This window comes from Pocillopora verrucosa, chromosome 8 (assembly GCF_036669915.1).
Source record: "Pocillopora verrucosa isolate sample1 chromosome 8, ASM3666991v2, whole genome shotgun sequence".
Taxonomy (NCBI): Eukaryota; Metazoa; Cnidaria; class Anthozoa; order Scleractinia; family Pocilloporidae; genus Pocillopora; species Pocillopora verrucosa.
In genome coordinates, this window is record NC_089319.1 from 9256973 (window position 1) to 9272857 (window position 15885).

Genomic DNA, 15885 nt, shown 5'->3' on the forward strand with positions numbered 1-15885 from the left:
GGGTGGGGGAGGGGAGTACGGGTGCCCATGACACTCCCTACTTGCGTCATTTTCTTATAAGCCCTATAATTCTGGCGCGCGAATCTGATGAATCTGTAGGGCATAAATCTTTTCTAGTGCTAGTTACTCCATTTTCTGGTCCTCTTTAGTAAAAAGTAGCCCCTCCCCCTCCCCCCCCCCCCCCGATACACATGGTAGAGCAGTGGTGTAATTAAATTAGCAGGTCTCGACGTGAATATATTTCAAATATGCAAATGTCATTCAGCTCCCTAGATCTGATAAGTGTACATTTTAAACATTAGAGCCTGGGAGATTGCCTGGTGTTATTATCAAGCTTTCATAGGTTTTTCCTTTCTTGATCGCATTAGCCTAAAAGAACGGTAAGTTTCTCGTCAGAAGTCTTAAAGTCAAGGTATTTTATGTGGCTCCGTCATTTTCCCGCCATATCTGCCGGCCAAGATGCCCATATATGGAAGGTAATCGGGTTCGGTCGCCATCGGGGACAATCGGGTCCTTTGTTTGCTATTTTCGGCGACAATCGGCTGGCCATCGTTGGCCGAAGTGCCGGATCCGTCCTCCCGTGGTCGTTGTGTAAGTGTTTGAGGAAGGTGGCTTTTGGGAAACGTGTTACTTCCCAGCGTTCATCACTTGAAGCCCGGCGTGCTTTGCGTTTACCCAAACTTCAGGTATCTGTCGTTTTCTTTTGGTATCGCAAAATGGATCGTATGAATGCTATTGGTGATTTAATATCCGTACGAGTGAAAAATTTTGAGCGTTTATGCTCCTCTACGGCGTATTAGCGAACAACAATGGCGGCCACGGGTTCTTTTACTATCGATTTTGATCGCGGATGGCGCTTCTCAGCTAGAAACGCGGCTTAGTCGCTGAAATTTTTAAAAGATGTTCGAAGCATATTCCGTCGTAGGCTCGAATGACTGAGTTTTGTCGAGCATGGGTGATATATTCGGGGTGAGATTGTGAGCTGCAGCGGTTAAAATTTGAATGTATAATTATGGACCTTGAACGACTTTGAACGCGCATGCTGCTTCGTTTTGTTTAACTGTTAGGACATTGAAATTTTATTCGCGATACGAAGTCAGCGATTGAAAATGGACGATATAAACTTAACTTCTGCATTGCAGTAGAAGTTTTTTTGAGTTATGCCTGTTTTACTCAGGTGAGCGGACAAGCCAAGTCGAACAAGACCCGAGACAAAATGTGAAAGTTCCCGTCTAGTGTCAAATATGGCTTCGTTATTGGAATTTTATTCATTTCCTAGACAATTCAATTGAAAAGCTGTCGGTTTTAAGATAATCGATTATATCAAGAACTTGACTTGCATAGAAATGAATAGATGTATCAATAATAATAAGTTAGTAAATATAGTATTTTCCTCAATAGATGTTATTCTTTACTCGGGTAAATTTTCAAATTCAGTGGACTTATTGACTGAGTGGGAGGGTAAGATGGGAAAATATGTCACTCAAGTATGTAGACCAAGTGCGACAAAGTCTGCTTGTTATGACTGCGGGCCAAACATAGTACAATATGATACAATCAAACTCATTCACTAAGTAATCTATGAAGGATCCCTAAGTTTTGAAATTGTTTTTTTTAACATAATTAGGATGTAGTCCATGTTCAGAAGAAGCCAGCGCTAGACATCTTCAAAAGAATATATAATGGAAAACTTTTCCTTTATTTCTTCAAGTCAGAACAAAAGAAAAACTCATTGAAAAACGTGACTTATTTTCCTATCTCTCAACCGGTTGTTCACAATAATGGTAGTCATGTTTTTAGAAAATGCAAAGAGCCAGGCCAGTATGGGGTGGCATGTGTTTTGTGGGCTGGCTCATGTTGACCCTTCTTATCCTACTCACTACAGTTTATCATGGTTTTCTCTTGTATTGTGCAAGTAGAGTGGAATGGGTTGTATAATGATATATAGTATTAGAGGATGTTCACATTGGGAGAATGCACACAATTTCAAAAACATTTACATTGAAAGATGAGACACTACTTTGTTTGGGATACATTTTCTTGGTGATCACGATTATCACTTGGGGAATGATGGATGTTATCCATGCTTTCTTGGAAGAGAAGGATTATCATGATAAAGGTCTTTCATGAATAGTATCTGCACAAACATTTCCCATAAAGGCAGTGGGCCTCATTGTTCTCATATCATGCCTTTTAGGTGTCAATTTTTTTACAATTGAGTGTAGACATACACTTTGCTGACTCAAGTCTACTCTGAATATTTCTATATCCTTTTCACCTACTTTTAAAGTCATCTAGAAACATCTCTTTTAGTGCACAACTGCCTGAGGACTGTTCCAAATTTTATATTTTGGAAGTAATGTAGATCACCTTGTGTATTGTGGATTAATACAGTTTACTCTCAAGAACTCAAGTCCTTGCTTTTTCCAAGCTTATTTTAGCTAGAAACAAGTCATCAATCATACCTTTACCATAACCTTCCCCTAGGTTACTTAAACTCTCAGCAAGTGTACCTCATGCTTTCTTGAATATTGCCCCTTAAGAAGGGTTTCTTTATGAGTTTACGCTTGACAATTTAGACCATATTTTTCACACATACATGAGAAGTCAAACCAAGTAGTTCTGTTGTCAAAAACAAATATTAAACATCTATTTTTTGTTCCTTTTGTGGGACACACAGAGTGTGTCACATGTTACCAAAATATATTGCTATATTCCCCAGATAGAGGTTTATCCAGTGGATAGCAATGGTAACCATGTCTCCTATTTTATGGCTTATTCAGGGTATAACATTTGTTTTTAGCATCCCCCTTCTTCAGCTCACTCATCCACTACTGTAAATGCAATTTTCTGTTTTGATATTCCTTATACAAGTTCTTAGACACATACTGTGTGTGTTGTGTTGTGTGCAAAGTCTCCTTCAACATGATATTCATGCTCAAATTTTTTTTTCAGACATTAGCCTTTGTGAGGAAAATCAATGGATGCTGACTTGGATGGAATGATCAAAGACGAAAAGGAGGTGCAATTAGAAGGTACTCTGGTTTATATTTAATTTTGGGTATTGAAATGATTTCAAATTTAAATTGACAGATTCCAAACTAGTTGAAATTTTTATAATAATATCTTACCACTTGGAAAATGAAAGATGATTGGGTGTTAAGAAGCAATATCAAAAGCCTTGTCATTGAAAGCACTGTTAAGGAACTTGAACATGTGTAGGAAAGCAAATCTGGGATCCATTCTTGTCATTTTTTTCTTCTCTTCCAATTAGCTGATCCCAAGTACCATTGTGCTATTTTTGTGAAGATGCAAATTCAGATTTATTTTCTAGAAATATTTAACAACATCTATCCAATTTATAGTGAACAACCACTGATCTTAACACTAATTGCAAATCTTGAACAATGAATGATTTTTAAATGATTTTGTATTTTAATGATTTTTATCCCAAACTTTGTTACTATCAGAACCAAGTGATCTGGCACCAGTATCTGTCAGTCACATTGCTGGTCAGCCAATCAACTCCACAGAGCAAGAAGTGATTGGTCTGCTATTAGCCCAACAGCAAGTTTTTACAAGTCCCAGTAAACTTGAGCCATCGAGTGTCTATGCAAACCAATCGTCTGTTCCCAGTGCTGTAGCAGTGGTTACAGGTGATGTGTTACAGCCACACGACACTGAAAACAAAGCTATTGTCATCGTAAGTGTTACTAATTGTACTGATAAATAATGGTAATAGGACTGAGTGGAGTCCAATTCGGTCTGTAATCATATGAGTGACAAACAAAATCGGATGACCAAGAAACAGGAGTCTGATTTGCTAAATATTAGTATGGTTACAGACAGAATTGGATTGCACGAAGTCCTGTCGCCAATAAATTAAAACCATGACAAAATTTGAGAAAGAAACTAGACATTGGTTTCACATTTTCATAAAAAAAGCAATAACAGAACTTTAACCCTGTGAAATGGGCAATAACAGCCCATACACGTGATGGGTACTGTCCACTCATGCAGGCCTGCTGTGTCAACTGTCCTATTACACTGTCAAATTACAAGCATGTAGCTTACACTGTCTTATTAATTTTCAAATCAGGCAGGTGATAACCAATCATATTTAAGAATTTTGTTTTCATTTTGATTAAGAATAGGAGACATTTTTTATGATTGGCCCTTGGTTAAGAATATTATTATTAGCTGAATTGTGGCCATCATTGAGAGAACTGGGGCTTCTCTTAACCAGCCTATGTGGGATTTTAGAACAAGTTACTGTCCTCTTTTCCCCTACTGATGCGTTTACATCCATGAGATGATTCAGCTTGTCTCCTTTTTTCATTATAAATTTGAATTGGATTGGGAGTTTTTTGCCATTGTGGAAGAGGAAACACTGGGAAAGAGAGAACATTCAGGGAAAGGAAATTAATAAATTGTGCCAATACGATGGGAGTTGATAGAACCACCTTACCTTCTCTGATCCAGCCTTATATTTATCTCAGAATGTAACTTCTCTATCTCATAATTTCATGTGATACTCCAGTTAGAATTCTCATGGTAATTTTGCATTTTGTCAGAGGTGAAATATAATTTGTGTCATAACAACTATGAAAATTAGTCTTGTCTAGGAAACCTACAGAGGATGTGGTGGATTTTGTCCATCAACATGTCTGTACTATCAGCTTTATAATAAGGAGTTTGTGGGGTAAATGATACCAGTGAATGGGTGTAGCATTGAGGATAAACCTTCAGATTTGCAATGTGTTTCTTTCTTTTGTTTCCTAGAGTGAAGACACAGATGTTGAAGTAAAAGATACAGACTCAATTCTAGTCGCTCAACAAGGAGAGCAAGATGCTGCTACAGCAACCATTATGGCCTCTGTGGATCAACAAGATGGTATGTCAAAAATATTGTTTTACTTTCACTCCCAGGAGTGACCAATGAGTAATCTCTCCTGGCAGTATCAATACCTTTGTTTTATAAAAGGAAGAAAATATCCATCAAGGAATATTATTTTGTTTGATATATAGAACTTAAATCTTAAGTAATGAGGTAACTAAAGATGCATTGGTTTTATGAGAAAAATCTGATCTCTCATGGAAAGTTGATGCCAAGCACAGGGTGTGTCTTACAGCCAAGTTTTTTGTTGAAACTGATTCAAAAAGTCCAAATTTCCAACTTTAATTTGGCTACAGGTACATTATTAGTAATCAGGTACATTACAGGTATTAGTACTCAAGGCAAAGACTGTTGGTTATTGACTTTCATGTATGTGGTGGTGGCTAAAAAGAACAATTTGAAGAAGACTGTCTTTTTTCTAATCATCACTCTAACTGTCTGTTTTCTACCCAGTATCTACATGTACTCTCTGTTCTCATCTCAGTCTAGTTTCTTCTTCCCACACAGCCTTATCCTTGGTTTCATATAAATTGGGGTCCCCTGAGTTTGAAAGTAATTGAGAACTGTTGTAGACAGCAGTGAGGGATGCTTTTGAAGTTCAAGGATGAGTCAACATCAGAATCAAGTGGAAAGCTTATCAGTTGCAGTAGTTGAATTTTAGATAATTTAATTTCCTAATTGGAATTTCAAGTTTAAGGCTGATCATGATTTCACACTCCAATGACATGACAGAACACCTTGGCTTCTCAACTCCTCCTCCTAGAAAAGTGCACTTAAATTTAAAAATAACCTGCAGGTAGTGAAGGCTATCAGTCTGTTCAGACCAACTTGGCACCAGGTGACCTCGTCCAATCAGCTGTGGTGGTGAGTTCAACTCCAGGTGGAACTGTGTTTCTAGAACCACAGGCTGTGACCTTGACTGAACTTCCTGGTGGAACTGTGCAAACTCTTCCTGCAGGAAGCACTTTTGAAGGTAAAGTAAACACAGTACAAAAATTGTTCTCAATTTAATAAAGTGGATAGCCTTGTCATAAGTTAAGAGAATTGTTTTTCACATGTTGGCTGTTGAGAGGTTATTTCACATTAGAGGGTTTAATGCTGTTTAGTACCTGATCAGCAACTCCAGTGTTCACCTTCACAGGCATTTATCAGTAAAATTTACCACCCATACTACCTTTTCTTACTGCCTCATATTGCTTGGAATTCTTGAAAACTCAATGGGTTGAAGGATTTGTCCTCTGGCTTCAAAATATGGTCTACCTGTTATGCTTAAACAAGGAGAGAACACTGTTACTCTGGATTGATAAAAATTGTTAAAAAAGTTTTGGTTTTGTGAAGGAAAAACATGCAAAGAGTTTCTGATCTGTTAGGCAAAGACAGTATGATAATAGAAAACTTATCAACAAATTTATACAGAGGCTTGTAATTTCAAGTCAAATTTAACTTGATTTATTAGGCATTGCAAATTTGAGAGATTAAAGAAAAGGCAAAATTTCGGATCAATATCAGTATCTGGGCAAGGTTGATATCATCATTGACCAATGAGGACTCAAAGTAAACACAGGCAAGGTTAACCTGACTCTGAAGTACTGGAAAACGTGATTTACCAAATTGGGATTGGTTTTGGTTTGCATTTAATTGGTTGAGATGGTGTGCAAATGTCTAAAAAAATTACACAGTGAAGTAAAGCAAAACCAAAGTAATACAGGATTACTTTCTACACTCAATTGAAAATATTTCAAAACAAATCACAAAAATATGATGGCTGAAACAGTTGAGGTTTTGACAGACTATCCCTGCCTCCCAGACACCATTATTAACATGTCCACAATCTTATGATGGTCCACTTTTCCAATTTTTTCTTATTTTCACCATAAAGAGGTCTGCCATGCTTTCTATGCACTAACACATTCCATTTCCTATTTTATTTTTAACCAGCAACTTACGTTCATCAGAGCAGTGATGGAACTAGTTACGTCATCACTTCAGAACCCACATCCTTTGATACAAACTCTTCGGTCTCTATGACAACAATTTCTGAGTCAAACCCTTCTCTGGTGAGTACAAGTGAGACAGTAGACACAACAGGAATTCCTCTGGAGCAGTTTGCTGCGCATCACACTCATCAGGTTGATCACGAAGATCATTCAACCCTATATGTGATACAGGATGATTCTGGTGGACAGGATCAGGAGGTATGAAAGATATTCAATTGTCAACTTCATTTCAAACGTCAGGGGACTTTTTTGTCAACTGTTTTTTTTTTTTTGTAAAAGTTGTTGAGATTGCCATTCAGGCAATCATTTTCAATGTTCAGTGCAACAAATCATGGATGTATTGGTAGCATTCGTAGTCAAATGAAATAATAACCCCTCACCCCTAAGAGATATTTACATCTAACATCACTGCTGAATCGAAAATTTGGGTCACGAGAAAACAGGAAATGATCACCAACTGAAGAAGTTCTTGATTGTTGAAGAAAGTCTCCTTGTCAGCTCCTTAGGAAATGTATAAAGAACAGTATGGAGACTATCAATGCTGATGTTTGGGTGTAAAGGGTTAACTTTTGTGGTCTCTTTTTGCATAACCAGGCAGCAGCCAAGAAGATTTACCACTGCGTAATCGATGGGTGTGGCAAGCAGTTCTCCACGTCATACCGACTGAAAGCTCATGGACGAAGTCATACGGGAGACACGTTTCGGTGTGAAGAGGAAGGCTGCGAGAAGGCTTTTATCACTCAGAGTGACTTGACGAAGCATGTAAGAACTCACTCAGGAGAAAAACCTTACCGATGTGATCACGAAGGGTGCGGGAAGGTGTACACCACAGCGCATCATCTGAAGGTTTGTGTGTTAGTTCTACCCAGATCTACTGAGTGTTTTTTCTGTGCGGTTTATTTTTGCTAGATCAGGTCGAGGTTAAAAGAAATCTATTAGTAGTGGCTTTGTATACTTGTAGCAACAGTGCATGTAGATTTGTAGAATTGATAATCCTTCCTGAAAAGGAAGATAGCTATGGGAAATAAATTAGTCTCTAATGTTGTCGTGCACCCACCTGTGTATGAGGTGTACGGTTTTTAGGAAAAACAACTAAAATAAAAGTCGTATAGTTCTGTCAGGCGTTCACATATTTTCTATCTTTTGGACTGAAACTTAGCGCAGTTTCTCCAATTTTTTTGCTATCCTGAACTCTCTCACTGTATTTTCATTGGAATCAGGAAATTTGAATTTGCCCTTAAAAAGATTGATCTAATCTTAAAGTGTAATTATTTAAACATTGATTAAATCGACTGACAGTTATCAGTTGCCATAATCAAATGTTCTTTTGATTTTCAGGTTCATGAACGCGCTCACACAGGAGAGAAACCGTTTAAATGTCGTGTTGAAGGCTGTGATAAAGCATTCGCTACAGGGTATGGTTTGAAGAGTCACACACGAACCCACACTGGAGAGAAACCTTACAAATGTCCCCATGATGATTGCGGTAAGGCTTTCAAGACGTCGGGAGATCTGCAGAAACATGTGCGCACGCATACAGGTAAGTGAACAGAGCTTAAATTCAAGGTCAGTGGTTGTTCAATCATCGGCAAGGGCGTGGCTACGATTTTTCAGAGAAGGGGGAAGGGTGACACTATACAACACCCCTAGTACTTACCCTACTGTCTGTCCACTTTTACACTGTGTTTTGCTAACAGTTAAGTTTTCATCGCATGAACAGTGATTGATTCATGCCTCCGGATTCGAGCATTTTTCGAGCGTCTTTGCCTCCTGGCGCCAATTGTTTGAAATCCACTGGATAAATCTCTATGCAGTGGATAGCGTAAACGTTTTGCCATCGCGTTTCCGCTGGATACCGTTGTCTACCCTTTATACGACTGGGACCCGAATTATAAGGTCTTTTAAAAAAAAATTCATCTCAGAAAAGGGCTTCATAATGTATTGTATCAGTTTGACTGCAATCCTTGCCAGGTTTCCTCGTACGCTGTAAAATACACTAGAGAACACAGTGAACTGCTAGCACCATTCAGATCTGATAAATCCGTTTCTGAGCTTTGTTTTGCTTCTTTTTTTTTTCAGGAGAAAGGCCGTTCACGTGTCCATTCCCCGACTGTGGGCGCTCCTTCACCACATCTAATATAAGGAAAGTACACATGAGAACTCACACAGGTGAACGACCTTATGTGTGTGAACACGAAGGCTGCGGACGGTCATTTGCTAGCGCCACTAACTACAAGAATCACTCACGAATACATACAGGTACATTACATTCATTGCTGCTACCAGATTTAACCAAAAAGGTCGGATTTGTCACTTTTTTGAAGACAAGTCCTGTTGATGTCACGGGGGCCTAATTGTTAAAAGCATATTACGGTGGCCGACTTTCTTTTGGGTCGTCAAGCAATCTTTCCGAAGAATTGCCTGACGGGCCGAAAATTAATTTGGTTACAGATCCGTCTAAGCCCTACCTCAGGGGAGGGCAAGACACTTGGATGTAAATCTCACTTTGCCTCTAAGCACATAACTCAGGCCACATATTCATAGAGTGCTCTGCAACATAGTGTCAGAGCATCGAAGCGCTGAATTTGAAGTTTTAGTTTCGATTCCTTATAGGAAAGTGAATTTTTGTCTTTTGTTTTGTTGTTTGTTTGTGTGTTTTTAACCCACTTTCGATAACATCGTTGTTTATTTGTTGTTAATTGACAGGAGAGCGGCCTTACATCTGTCAAGTGATTGGGTGCAACAAACGCTTCACAGAATACTCCAGTTTGTATAAGCATCACGTGGTCCACACCCATAACAAGCCATACACGTGTAACATCTGTAACAAGACCTACAGACAAACTTCCACACTGGCCAATCACAAGAGAACTGCTCATTGTGATATGGCTGACGTTGATAATTTGGGTGAAGGTGAGAAATCTATGCACTTCGCACTTCGCACTTCGCACTTCACACTTCACACTTTACACACAGCAGCATTGAGATGTGTCCGTTGATAGGAAGAGCTGATAGGACTTACGCCTCTTTGTTCCGGAATTGTCCGGCTAGGCTCACTTTCGTAACCGCGTTGTGGCGTCTGTGCGCTTTTTTTGTTATGGCGAAGACAAAACCAAAAATCGAACCTGAGAATGAACTTTCCTGAATGTCCCTGTTTCAAAAACATCATTGGGATTTTCGTTTGAGATTAGTGACTACAGTGGGCAGTTGGTGTGTTCATAAAGTAATTACAGAAATTGCCTGCTCGCAAGTGTCTAACCTAGTAACCTAGGGCAGGCAATATCTGTTTGTGATGTGCCCCTTTAAATAAGTCGTGTCATTCTTCTCAGGTGAATATGACGTAGGTCACGAAGAGCCCTCCAACAAACGTCAGCGGTTGGAATATACAGAGACCATCTCAGGTAACCAAGCCTTCGCGCACGGCGTGCCCGTCGTGATAGCCGACGAAGCCTCAGTAGCCGCGCTACAAGCCATGGACGGCAACTTGGCCGATATTCAGCACCAAATAGCCGAGGGTGGTCACGTGACTGGCCACATTGCCATTCCTGTGGCCATAGCATCCGATGCCGCCATCCAAGTGGAAGGTAGTCTGGAGCATGCCGTGACACTGTCACAAGGGGTGCAGCAGCTAAATTCCACCCTTGCTGATAGCACAGGACACGAGCTGGACATGTCAGTACAGGTTGTCTCCGCACCGCAGACTGTGGTGGTGACATCGCTAGAAGCCGTAACGGGGGCAGGTCAACATTCCGACACTGTGGTCGTAACCTCTTTGGATGGCGTGACGACTACCGCTAGAAGAACGCATGACGGGTTTACCATTGTTGCGGTGCCTACTCAAGGAGGAGGACTGAGTATTGGCGAGCCGGAAAAAGTGCAGGAAGGAGAAGAAGAAGCTCAGAATGATGGACAGGCAGAAACTGAGGATGACTCAGGTACTCTTTAAGACGTACACTGTTGGATTTCAAAAGTGGAAAGAACTGTTTGGTGTCTAGGCAGTGAATGTTAATGGAAGCTTATTGTGGACACTAAATTGTCTTGAGTTGGGGTAAGAGTGAGTTTTCATCTGAGAGTACAATGTGCGTTTGATTTTAACAGGGGTATTGCAATCCCACGAGCCTTCTTTAAACGCCGCCAAGGCTGCTCTGGATGCTGCGCTGGCCTCACAGCTGCAACAGAATGACGTCATCAATAGTGAAGACCCTGATTCAGTTTCGACCTCAGAGACCGCCACTATGGCTACTGCTGTGGCTTATCAGGCGTGAAACAAATTGGAGCACGTTTTGACGTTTACAAGATAAGCCTTCAAATGGGATTCGCAGTGGTGAAATGAATCTTCAATTATGCTTAACAACCATTAATATGTAAAATATTTTGAATTTTTTTGGTTTTGTTTGTCACTTAAGTTATTTTTCTTTTTTGTGTGTATTTTACATCTCAATGGAATGTCGACTTTTTCTTTGTATCTTACTTTTCTTGTGGTCGCAAACTAGCTTACGTTTATTCCAAGGAATTTAAAAAACAGTCAGGAGTTGTGACATGTAAATAAAAAATCTGCAAAACTTGCTGGTGTGTTATCTACCAAGAAATTTCGCTCTAGTTACATCATTAATCAAGAGCCACAGACAGCCCTTTACTCTCCGTTTGGCACATCACAGGTAACGATCTTTGTTAAGAACCCTAAATGTATAGTTAGCCTGCTCTGCGTGTAAAGCGAACTAAGACTGAATAGAATAACCTCAGAAGGAGGTTTAACCATTTCTAGCAAGGTTACTCTCCTCTCTGTGGAAGGGCATAACTAAAGATGACAAATAGAGCGATGTTGATCAAAACATTTGCAATCTTACTACAGTTGGAGCGCATATCAATCGAGAAACCCTTTCACACCGAAAAACGCGATTGACTTTGACTCAATTGGTGTTGGTCTATATCTTGTTAGTGGCATTTTTTTTCTAAACAATTCCAAGAACGTAGAAAAGCGAAGCCAAGGCAATCCGGGGTAATCGAGACTGTATCGAGGCAAGATTGCAGGATGAGTAAGTATCTTTGCAAGCCCAAGCTGGTAGGACAACAGAGCTAATAATAATCCAGTTGATGACGATCAGCACGTGCAAATTTATCATTAACATGCATGGTGAACAAAACGTGTCTTTAAATTAGAACATACGAAAATTTAAATAATTTACAAACTTCACGTATAGTATTTGATGAGTTGGTCGTGAATTTGCTGCGACGAATTTTAGATCTTCCACCGAGAAGCTTAATCAAGGAGAAAAGTATGTAAGTGAAATTCATACATATCCTCAATGTTTCTTTGAATATAAATGTACACATCATTTATCATGGGGACATTCTAAAAAACACCAGCACGCTCAAACATTTCTGGTTCGGGCACTGAGGTGAGAAATGGGCCAAATTTCTACCGGAATGAGTTGACGAATTCAGCTAGGAATTATAATCAATAAAAACGTGATCTATTTGAATTTCTGTTTATACAGGCGATGTACATAATAGGGCTTTGGTTCAAACTTTTATCCTTCACCTACATCTCTTCTTGAATATGCGGACAATATGATCCTAATATGCTATGTCTCTTTTAATAGAGGGTGCTTAGAACATACGCGTTTTCTCGTGTGATTTACTTGCGTGACGCCCTATTCTGCATCGTTCTCACTCGCGCAGATTTTCCAGAACAAAAGGTCATCTAGTATTTCACACAGCCTATGGCTATCTGGAGAGGAATGTTCATGTCTCGTTCAGATAGATCTGAATTATGTTAAATGCTTCAGTGGTATTTCGTCCCTTCGGCGTTGCCGTGCCTCTCTTTTTTTAGCCTTTTGTTCAGCTCTTTCTTTCATCGCTTGTTTTCTGAAAGAGATACAAGTAATTCAAATGAATGTTCCTATTATTTTCATCTTCTGTCGTAGTCTCCCAGATATTTAACGGAAGTCACACGACACTGTTTCGTGAGCGTCACGCAATACCTTCAAAATCCATTTGCAACATAACAAGGGCCAAAAGGAGCTTTTTCTTTCAGCCATGATCTCTGTAAAAGTTCTCTTAAAAGTTTTGATGCACTGTTGGGTAGAGTGGAAGTGACTATTAAATATTATTATTATTATTATTATTATTATTATTATTATTATTATTATTATTATTATTATTATTATTATTATTATTGCCTTGATGTTACAACAACTTCTCAGGAAATGCTCACAAAGGAATAATGTTTCATCGTTAGTTAGGAGAATTACCTTAAGATCTAGGAAGTGACAGGGTTTATAAGTTATGAGTCTTTCAAAATTGGTTTTAAAACGGACCCTATTCGTAGACCTTCCCTGTGATGGTAAGAAGTCTAAGGAACGTCCTTTTGGGTGTCTCTCCTCTGGCCTTTCATGCAATCATTCAGACTAAACGAATGTGTAAGCTTTCTTTCTTCTTTTTTTTTTCTTCAGAATGAAAATTTTACCTTATCTCCTCATCACTTGCAATAGGTTCTGATTGAGCACCTCCAAAACATGACCCAGTGCAACATGTTGTGGCAGCAAATAGATTGCCAGGATCTTTTCCGATATACTGATTTCGATAAAAATATCCTTGTTTCCTATGGCATCGAAAAAATACGAAGAGGTAAACGTGAGCCGAGAGGGGAGTACAAAAACAATTGAATTATCAGTTCTTTACGCGCTAACATCAAGGGTACTTTTTATACATTACGCCGCTTTTGTGGTAACATTTTCATGCAAAAAGATCTGTTGGCCACTTTTTTGGTATTTGATAGAGATTACTTTCCTGGAAGATCATCAACCGATGCGTCGGAGAAGTGTTAATTCAACAATGTACATGGACCTGAAGTGTTATCACAAATCACGCTTGTAACTGTCTCTTTGAATGAAAAAATTAAATTAAATTTAAAAAACTATATTTGAACCATCTTCTACGCAGTTTCCTCAGTAGTTTCTGAATTATTTACGTTTTCGGGGATGACTAGGAGCCCTGTCCCTATTTTATGCAAAGAGAACTGAAAACTTGTTCCACGACAGAAGGGTGCAAAACTACACCCTGGGTAGCGACGCCTCCAGGTGAGAGCGTTTAAAGGCTGGAGGCACCCTCCCCTTCCCACGCCTTCAGCCACCCTCACGCCTTTCCGACTTTTGAGTCACGTGATCTCATTTAAATTGGCCACCATATTGGTGCACATCACTTACCTGTAAACGTATGACCACGAGTTGCTTATTATAAAAAAAAAAATTAAAAAAGAAAAAAGGTTTAATGCGCGATTTTTGGCGGTGGGACCCGAAGTTGCTGTGATAAAGGAAATTCATATGGCAAGAATACCTTCAATTAGTACTAGTAGAGGAGAAAAAGTACGGAAACTTTTCGAGGAGAGGCGAAACAAATGGATTTCTGTGATCAGCAGCGAAGATCTCACTTCACAGACAACATTTTCAGTCAAGGCTGCGTCTGTGGTAAACATTTTATCTCTGGAAAAGTGGCTAAACTGTGGGATCGTTACGATCCAGATTGAGTTCCGACCCAAAATCTAGGTCATCAGAAAGTTGCAACCTTGCGAGACGAGAGAGCCAGAGGTCGTGAGCTGAAACGTGTTCCAGGAGAACGTGAAAGACACCTTCGGGATGAATTAAAGTCCAACAAACAAAAACTTGATGAACCTGGAGAAAAGGTTATCGACAGTTCCTTCGATATCGAATCAGCAGTGCGCACCATGCTCAGCAATAGAGGCTTTCTTTTGCATTTGCTGAGGTCAAAATAAAAGTTTTCCATTTCCGCTTCCGTCGGCGCTGGCACTTCCGGTTTCTTAACGGGACTTTTGGTGAAACAGAAGACTTCCGAGCTCTAAGAAACCTGAAGTCCCTCAATGAGATTCTCTTTCTTTTCATCAAGGTCGTCTTTCATTTTCTTAGCGGATTTAAAGTTAATATCGCGGACACGAGAGTATTCCACCTTGTTTGCGAAACTGGGAAGTATCCAAGGCACTTAATTTGCATACAAGAAAGCCTTCCATTGACCTTTGTCCAAGCCTCAAGGTAAAATAGCACCCTAGCTATGTGCGAACATGATTCAGCAAGGCCTACCTTACATCCCAAACAATGAGCGCAGTTTATTGTTCCACCCATCGCGGTATTGAATCAAGGTATCGTTCTGCTGCTAGTGTCGCACTTTTGCCAACACCACGAACTTGTTTCCGATGATATGTCCTTGAACGTTGCAAACAAAGCGCGACACCATTTGATTGTAAGCCTCGAAACTGCGGAAGTCTTTAAGTTGTTTTTGCGCATAATAGCTAGTCTCGAGAACCAAATAGCAGTGCAAGTCAGTCGATTCCACCGGCGGTAACCAATCAGGCTCGAAGCGTTTCCAATCTATCAAAACAGGATCGATTCTGATAGTCGAGATCTTCTTTAGATAACGTTCTCTAACTTTTACATCCAGTTTTTTTAAACGTGATCAGACAATGGAATTTGGACGACATGGTCTGGATCAGAAGAAGTAATAGCAATTTTTTCGGCAGACGTCATACATTTAAATTTTTTCGATTGTAAACTGGACGGAACTATAAATTTGGACCGTGTTTGCATGTAATAATGAATGAAACATGACACTAAAATGGGCACCAACATGGCGGAAATTAATTCTGCGACGTCACGTAAAAATGATCTATGAGGAAATGCTTGAGAAAGACATGCTAGATAGGGAGATTACGCACTTTTTTGTGTTTCAGTTTCGACCCGTTTTAAAGAATGTAAAGTGTAAGTGATTTCGAAGTATCACAAATTCTACATTGAATACTTTGGTTTTGGAATATTTAATTTGGTTCGGGAGCTGTGAAGAAGCGTGTGGGGTTTTTGTAATAGACAATTACATGGCATTGTTCACGTGACTTGTGGCATCTTGATTGCTACCTCGTTTGAATAAACATGTTCGCTCATATCATATTATATTTGGAAAGAATCAAGTTCAGTGACACTA

At 39.5% G+C, this 15885-nt stretch overlaps 1 protein-coding gene across 3 annotated transcripts; it reads left to right on the forward strand.

Moving 5' to 3' along the window:
* The first annotated feature begins 545 nt into the window (after positions 1-545).
* Positions 546-11446, forward strand: LOC131778890 (zinc finger protein 143). Of its 3 annotated transcripts, none has more exons than XM_059095373.2 (12): positions 546-686; positions 2956-3035; positions 3471-3703; positions 4783-4894; positions 5694-5870; positions 6836-7092; positions 7489-7740; positions 8233-8434; positions 8974-9153; positions 9601-9807; positions 10224-10829; positions 10993-11446. In XM_059095373.2, the coding sequence occupies exons 2-12, from the start codon at positions 2981-2983 to the stop codon at positions 11157-11159; spliced, it is 2448 nt and encodes an 815-aa protein (XP_058951356.2). In that variant the 5' UTR covers positions 546-686; positions 2956-2980; the 3' UTR covers positions 11160-11446. The 3 variants fall into 3 exon arrangements, with proteins under 3 accessions (XP_058951356.2, XP_058951357.2, XP_066027471.1); XM_059095374.2 differs by lacking the exon at positions 546-686 and adding an exon at positions 695-969; XM_066171374.1 differs by lacking the exon at positions 546-686 and adding an exon at positions 2761-2784.
* Positions 11447-15885: the final 4439 nt, after the last annotated feature.